Below are 8,167 nucleotides of genomic sequence, written 5' to 3'. Positions count from 1 at the left end.
CCGATGGCGCATCTCCCTCACAGTCAGGAACTCAGAGCGTAAAAGGAGTCATGGAATTCCCTTTGCCCACGGATCCAATTTATCAACACACAAAATAAATAATATTCGAAGACAGTACAAATGCAAATACTGTTCCTTTGTATCAACTACATACGGCATGCCTACGTAGAGAAGAGCGTGGTTTCACAGACAGAACATAATGGCAGTGCACTATCAAAATGCTTTGATAATCCTAAATTTTGTTTCTTGGTGCAGAGAGATTATGAAAGGAACTGCATTTGCCACTTATTCAATACTTCCAGGAACAAATAGTTCACTTTATTCAGGACTTAATGTTTTGAGTAATCAATCATCCACAGTGCAAGGGCCAGTCAGGAGGTACCCGTTGGTTCCACTGGTCCCATTGGTGGTGGTTGCAGCGTGGGGGTTTTTCCCTGGAGGTTCTGAGTCCTCCTCATCTGAGCTGGACTCAATGTCACTTCGTTCATCCTTGGACACCTGGGGAATACACAGAAGGTGAATGCAGGCAGCTCCTAATGTATGAGCAAGGTGTGCCAAGTGCAGAAGCACACGTTACGTGACACGGCGTAAACACCTCTAAATGTTAAGAAATAAAAGTAGAAGAGTAGAAGTGGGTTGTCACATAAATGCATTCCCCTTCACTAGGGAGAAATGATTTGAACCACAAAAGTTATTTATGAAGGAATTTTGGGAGGTTTAGGTATCAAGAGAGTTCTAAGCTTGTTAATTTCTTATCTTCCGATATTAAGAACGTACTAGACCACGTAGCATATGTTTACCTGAACTACCGGGATAATATGATAAGAACTTGGTACAAATGGAAGAATTTACTTTCTGATGATCACATTTTCCTTCAAAATCACTTAAGTTTTTCCTATTCTTGATTAATTCTATTTATGGAAAGATTCACTATCTTAAAGTACTAAAAAAAAATCGTTCCTATTTGATGTTCTAATGTGTTGGTTTCCTTTACTGTTTGGTAACATTAAAGAGAAATTTGGATCACATAACTGGTGGTAGCGGGAGAAATTTGGGGAACCTCTTGAATAAGGTTAGTCTTAAAATTATTTTCTGAGGAAAATCTACTGGCTGGATCACCACGACCTGGCTCCCATCATGCCAGGCTTCTTGAATCCTACATCCCGTCTCATTTTAAAATGAGGAGAGAAGGAAGACAATGTGCCAAAATATCGAGCTATACATTACCATCAAGGGTCAAATCATTCCTCTACCTGGTAGGAAAGCAATTTAGGAAGAAATTATTGGAATGCTCTACTGCTTTTAAAATGTTTACAGTTTGAACCACTTACTCTCTAAATCTAATTATGGCAAGCATTTTAACTTCGACCTGAGTCACTGAGTACCATTTATTTATTTTCTTAGTGGAGTGATATTAGGGACTAGAAGACAGTTTATATATACATCTTTCAAATCTTCTTGACTGTGATTCTCTGTGGGGTGGTCTGGAAAAGGTGGTACAACCTCCTGGGAGATACATCAGAAGTAATGGGCAGCTTTGCATATTGCATCTTTTTTCACCAGCAAACACCCTGGTCCCTACTTGAGAGTCCTAGAATCTACTTCCTTGAATCTAAAAAGTCACAATTCCGGCAGGATAAAGGCTCTTCACTCAGGTGGGGTAAGAGAGGGGAACTTAAAAGCTAAAAGTTATTGCTCCATCTCAATCAGAGCTAAGTACATATGGTGGCCTCACAACAGTGTCTCTTGAGATGAGGCTGAAGGCCCGTGGACTATCTCCAACAAGGTTTAGTTCTGAAAGCCCAAAATAACCACATTAAGAAGGCACTTCCATCCCCAAAACATGGATCACAAAGACGTCATGACAGTTAAATTCCACTATGTTTAGCAGTTTATTAATGATAAATTAAGTGGCTAGGAGAAAAGAAAACTCTATTTTTGGAGAGCAATTAATTTCCCTTTAGAGATTCAGTAAGATCATCTAACTTTACATTTGGGAAAAAATGTACTTATGTTCCCTTCAAAGCAAGGAACAAGTTAGAACATCATACAGTAATTCACAGGAAAACTGGACACGTCATCCATGTCTGGGATGAGTCTTACTATCATGGGTGAGGAACAATGGCAGGGGAAAAATGAATGGCTATTTGTCTGTAATGCCAAATGAACAAGCTAGAGAGAAGCTAATGTATCTGGTGGAAAGAGCAATGTAATAAGGCCTCACGTAATCTAATCCATGCTCCTTCAATCTGCAGTGTTATTATCTTACTGATGGTAGTAGACAAGGTCATTTCATTTGTATAAAAAAAAATTAATTTTTTACAGAGGAAAAATATGTCCATTTTCTAAACTACCACCTAAAAGAAATTTTAGCGTTTCAACAACGTGTTGACCAAACCAGTGTTGATTTATATAGGAAAAGAAGGGATAAAGAGGCCTCACACTACATGGCTAGACGTCCCGAGCCCACTTGTGGAAGATGTTACTGTGGTTCAGGGGAGATTGAGGACATTAAATGACTTGAGGATGCAGCAATATTATTCTTCTCCCAAAGCTGATTTTGTTTCTCTCACTTTACTTTGGACTATGAGTCCAACTATTAAACATCAATTAGAGAAACTGTTTTCATTTTCTGTGAGATCACGCAAAAGAACTCCTATAAAACAGGTCCCAGTACACTTGGGATCTGGTGGGTGTCATGTCTTAGGAAGAGCCTCCAAAATGCAGAAGATTTGACAAGAAAGTATGTGTGGAAACAAAAGAACCAGCATCTCCTTCCAACAGAGTAAGCAGCCCCCAGGACAGGGAGCCCAAGGGGTGGGAGAAACTTACATGTAAAGGGTTCCACTTCCCAGCCTTCCGGGGCAGCAGAAGCAAGAGAACAAACAATGAAAGTAAGACAATCTCAAGTCATAGAGAAGGATCTGGAAAAGTCACTGCTATCCACAGAGGAACTAAACTTGGGAAGGTTTTTATATATATGTATTTTTAATCTGACCAGGAATCCACTCTTAAGCAGAGATTTGACTAATTTTTATAGGTAAGAGTCATGGATGGATTAATTTTCCAGTTTGTTTAAATGGGCTTATCATACCAAGCAACCTTTCTTAGGAAGGGGAAGAAGTTAAGAAAATTCTCTTCAGTACAAGCATAATCTGAGATGGTCCAAGGGAGGCAGAGAAAAGGAGAGAAAACACATACACAAATAATGAATTTTCACCGAATCCAAATTTACAAATGCAGGTCCTTTGAGATCATGAGCTAAACAATGTTCAAGACTTTTTAGGGGAGCTCTGGTGGCCTAGTGGTAAGGAGCTGCAACTATAATCCCAGAGGTGCACGGTTCAAATCCACCAGATACTCTGCCGGGGAAGGAGGGACAATCTCCTCCTGTACCAGTCAGATCTGATTTGACGGTACACGCACAGAAAAATAATAAAATAAAAAAATTTAAAAAAAAGACTTTTAAAAAAGGAAAACTGGTCTGTGGTAAGTTGAATTACATTTTTAAGGAAAAAAGGGACCCGTTTTCATGAAATTTGAAACAATAAATTATGTCCCGATTGATACAGAAGAACTAAAAAGCAAATTTTTCAAGAAGATACTGAACGGAGTGCATTTGATCTTACCTTGCCTTTCGAAAAACACCTGCAAGCCATTTTTATGATCAAGTAAGACCAGAAGCAGTTCATCCCTTCTATTAGAAACAGCAGTAGATTGAAAACCCACCACGATGGGTAAGGTCCAACGATCTCCCAACTTTCAAATAATGTAGTGTTTAACACCCTGTGGGGAACAAGAAAGCAATTACTGACACCACATTTCACTTCGCTCTTAAGTAACTCCAGTTACTGCATGGAAGCACCAAGTTAGCAAATATCTCCCAGTTACTCGGCTCCTTCAAAGAGTCTTGCTGATACAGAAGAGCCTGAGTACTAACGTAAAAGGTTGGTGGTTCAAACTCATCAGTTGTTCTTTGTGAGAAAGATGTTGTAGCGTGCATCTGTAAAGATTTACAGCCTCTTTGTAAAGATTTACATAGGAAACCCCATTGGCTAATTCTATGCTGTCTTATGGGACACCATGAACTGAAATAAACTCAACAGCAATGTTCTACTCTCTTGAAGGAGGAGTTGACCAGGTATTTTGGGAAATTATAACTGAAATATTTTGCCTAGAAGCATAATATCAATTTGGATTCTGACTCAAGTTTTATACTCCCCTTCACTATTTTAATTTACTCTTTTTGGGGTTAGTCTTGACATTGCTTTTGAGCTTTCAAGCTCTTAGAGCCACCACTGGATTATATTACACTGTAAAATTAAAGGAAATAACACAATTAATTCCAGATACACGACAGTTAGGTGCTGTCAAGTTGACTAGAGCTCATAGTGACACTTTGAACAACAGGCAGAAACCTACATTTCCTCCTGCACCAGTTTTTTTCTCCATTTTTCCAGAAACATTAGTTAAGCACAAAGCATTGCCTAGTACAGTGTAACACACAATGAGAGTTAGAACATACTTGAAACCTAATTTTTGTCCTTAAGTAGCTTACCGTCAAATAGGGGAGCTGTTAACTGCAGTTGCTTGCAACTCATAGCGACCCTATGTACAACAGCCCTAAACCCGCTCTATCCTGTGCCACTCGCACTGTCTCTGACACTCCCATCCCGATTATCCCAGTCACCGAATCAATCCACCTCATAGAGGGTCTTCCCTTCCCGCGCTGTCCCTCCACCCTCCCAAGCATGATGTCCCTCTCCAAGGACCTGTCTCTCCTTACAATATGTTCAAAGTATGCCAGATGAAGCCTCAGAATCCTTGCCTCCAAGGAGCAGCCTGGTTTAACCCTTTCCAGGGTGAATCTGTTTATTTCTTGGCAGTCCATGGTACTCCCAACACTTTTCTTCAACACCACAGCTCAAAGGCATCAATTCTCCTTCTATCCTTCCTAGTCATTGTCGAACTCTCTGATGCATAACAAGTGATTGCAAAGACCATGGCCTGTATCAGACACACCTTAGGTCTCCAGAGACACACCATTGCTCTTCAGTGCCCTGGAGAGGTCCCTAACAGCTGACTTTCCCATCGCAATAGGTTTTTTTATTTCCTGGCTGCTGGTGCCAAGAGTGTTGACCGTGGAGCCAAGCAAACTAAAGTTAACAATCTCAATCTCTTCACCATCCATCCTGATGCTGCCAATTGGTCCAGTGGTGAGAATCTTTGTCTTCTTGACATTGAGCTTCAATCCATAATGAAGGCTGCAGTCCTTGACCCTCTGCAGCAAGTGCATCAGGTCCTCCTCAGTTTCAGCAAGCAGGGTTGTGTCATCTGCATAACGCAGATTGTTAATAGATTTTCTACCAATCCTGATGCCACACTTCTCCTCATAGAGCCCAGCCTCTCGGATAATCTGTTCTGCATACAGGCTGACAAGGTATGGAGATAGGACACATCTCTGGCGTACACCTTTCCCAATTTTGAACCATGCAGTGTTTCCCTGCTCTGTTCTGACTACTGCCTCTTGGTCCAAGTATAGGTTTTGCATTAGCATGATCAAGTGTTCTGTTGTTATGTGACATCAGGTCGCTTGTGACTCTATTCACAACAGACCTAAACCCTGCTCTATCCTGTGTCAACCTCATTGTGTTTGATGCACCTACCCTCACAACCCCAGTCACTGATCAATGCATCTCATCAAGGGTCTTCCTTTCTTGTACTGTCCCTCCACCCTTCCAAGCATGATATTCCTTTCCAAGGACCGGTCCCTCCTTACAACACGTTCAAAGTAAGTCAGATGAAGCTTCAGAATCCTTGCCTTCAAGAAGCAACCTGGTTTGACCCTCTATGGTACATTTGATACTCTTTTCCAGCACGACAGCTCAAAGGCATCAATTATCCTTCTATCATCCCTAGTCATTGTCCAGCTTTCTGATGCATAGCAAGTAATTGCAAAGACTCTGGCCTGGATCGGGCACATCTTAGTTTCCAGACTGATATCGTTGCTCTTCAGTACTCTGGAGAGTTCCCTGACAGCAGACTTTCCCAGTGTAATTTGTCCTTTGATTTCCTGGCTCCTAGTACCAAGAGTGTTGATTGTGAAGCCAAGCAAACTAAAGCTGTTAACAATTTCAATTTCTTCATTGTCTATCATGATGCTGCCAATCCGCCCAGTGGTGAGAATCTTTGTTTTCTTGATGTTGAGCTTCCATCCATATTGAAGTCTATAGTTGTTGACCTTCTACAGCAAATGTTTCAGATCCTACTCAGTTTCAGCAAGCAAGTTTGTATCATCTGCATAATACAAGTTGTTGATGAGTCTTCTTCCAGTCCTGATGTCAACTTTCTCCTCATAGAGCCCAACCTTCCTGATGATCTGTTCTCCATATAGATAAGAAAAGTATAAAGATAGGACACATCCCTGTGCTACACCCTTCCCAATTTTGAATCATGCAGTGTTTTCTTGCTCAGCTCTGATGACTACCTCCTGGTCCAAGTATAGGTTTCACATAAGCACAATCAAATGTTCTGGGATTCTCATTCATCTCAGAGTTAGCCACAGTTTATTGTGATCCACACAGTCAAATGCCTTTGCATAGTCAATGAAACACAGATATTCCTCTGGTACTCTTTGCTTTCAGCTGAGATCCATCTAACATTAGCTATAATATCCCTCATACCATGGCCTCTTCAAAACTTAGCTTGCACATCTGGCAGTTCTCTGTTGACGTCTTGCTCCATTTGTTTTTGGATAATTTTCAGCAGAATCTTGCTTGCATGTGATATTAATGATATTGTTTGATATTATAATTTCTGCACTCTGTCAGGTCAACCTTTCTTTGGAATGGGAACAAATATAGATCTCTTCCAGTCAGTTGGCCAGGTGGTTGTCCTCCAGATATTATTATACTGTGGCGAGTTCTGGTAGTCTAGTGGTAAGATGCTGTGCTGCAATCCCAAAGGCATGTAGGCAAAGGCACGCAGTTGGACTCCACCAGCTGCTCTGAGGTGGTAGGATGGATAATCTCCCAGGTGATTAACTGCCTCTGAAAACCCTCTGGAGGGGTCAGCTATGGGTTGGTTCTGACTTGATGTCACACAACCACCACCACTCTATTATAGTTTTCATGCTAGAGTTGGTGGTGCTTGTTGGCAGGAGCTGTTAAGTCAGCACAGACTCATTGCAACAGTAAACACTGTGAAGCAAAACATTACAGCAGAGGAGAGGGGAGATTAAAATTAAGAAACCTGTTAATGCATCACATCCACAAGCCAGTTGATACAAATCTATTTATAATTAACAATACCAAGAGGCATTGGTAATATTGAACTACTCCATTGTGGATGTTTACAAACTAGAACTCAAAGACTTTCTCTAATAAGATTTTTAGCTTTCACCAATCCTCAGATTTCATCATATTTGACAAAAAGCACAGTTAATTCTGTTAAAAAAGAACACAAGTTAAAGACAGCCAGTATCACTGTGGTTGTTTATAAAAAAACTATCTGGAAATTCTGGCCATTGAGTTTGGTGGGAAGTAAAAAATACAATTTCAAATACATAGACATAAAACATTCACAGAGATTTTAAAAATGGCAAGCAATCAAAATGTCAAAATGCAGGGAATGGTTAAAAAATCAGTGTTAATTTTTATTTCAGGAATTATTAAGTCATTAAAAGTGGTAAATGCATTTTAAGATTTTCTGATAGCAAAAAGATACAGTATCATTTCAACCACACAAAGTGTATACATATATAAACACACACATATGCATGCATACGCATTTTTACATACTACACTGGATGGGAATGAGGGAACAACTTAATCAAAATAGTTAAAACTTGGGTTGGTAGATTTGGCAAATTTACATTTTCCTTTCAACATTCTTCTGTTTTTCCAGACTCATAACGAATATTTATAAAAAGTAATAGCTTTTTAGAAAAAGTAAAAAAGTCATGATAATGCCTTGTTGTTGTTGTTAGGTGCCTTCAAGTCACGACTCATAGTGACCCTATGAACAAAAGATCTGAACCTTGTTCTCTCCTGTGCCATCCTCACACTTCCTGACACAGAAGAGCCCATAGCAGTAGTCACTGTGTCAGACCACCTGGTTGAGGATCTTCCTCTCCTTCAGCGACCCTCCACCCTTCCCAGGATCATGT

At 40.3% G+C, this 8,167-nt stretch overlaps 1 protein-coding gene across 2 annotated transcripts in view; it reads right to left on the bottom strand.

The window, feature by feature from the left end:
- Positions 1 to 295: 295 nt before the first annotated feature.
- CERS6 (ceramide synthase 6) overlaps positions 296 to 8,167 on the bottom strand; it is a 451,257-nt gene continuing 443,385 nt past the window's right edge. Inside the window, exons 9-11 of one of the 2 annotated variants that reach the window (XM_006902103.1) lie at positions 3,630 to 3,786; positions 2,833 to 2,856; positions 296 to 498 (exon numbers count right to left, since the gene is read on the bottom strand). In XM_006902103.1, coding sequence (XP_006902165.1) covers positions 346 to 498; positions 2,833 to 2,856; positions 3,630 to 3,786 — 334 coding nt within the window. In that variant the 3' untranslated portion in view covers positions 296 to 345. The remainder of the gene's footprint in view (positions 499 to 2,832; positions 2,857 to 3,629; positions 3,787 to 8,167) is intronic. The other variant, XM_006902104.1, reaches the window with a different exon arrangement.

The sequence above is a fragment of the Elephantulus edwardii genome, unplaced genomic scaffold, assembly GCF_000299155.1.
Source record: "Elephantulus edwardii isolate Elephantulus edwardi_28Jun2011 unplaced genomic scaffold, EleEdw1.0 scaffold00369, whole genome shotgun sequence".
Taxonomy (NCBI): domain Eukaryota; kingdom Metazoa; phylum Chordata; class Mammalia; order Macroscelidea; family Macroscelididae; genus Elephantulus; species Elephantulus edwardii.
The sequence above is the reverse complement of the archived record's forward strand: the minus strand, read 5'-3'. Positions and strand labels throughout refer to the sequence as shown.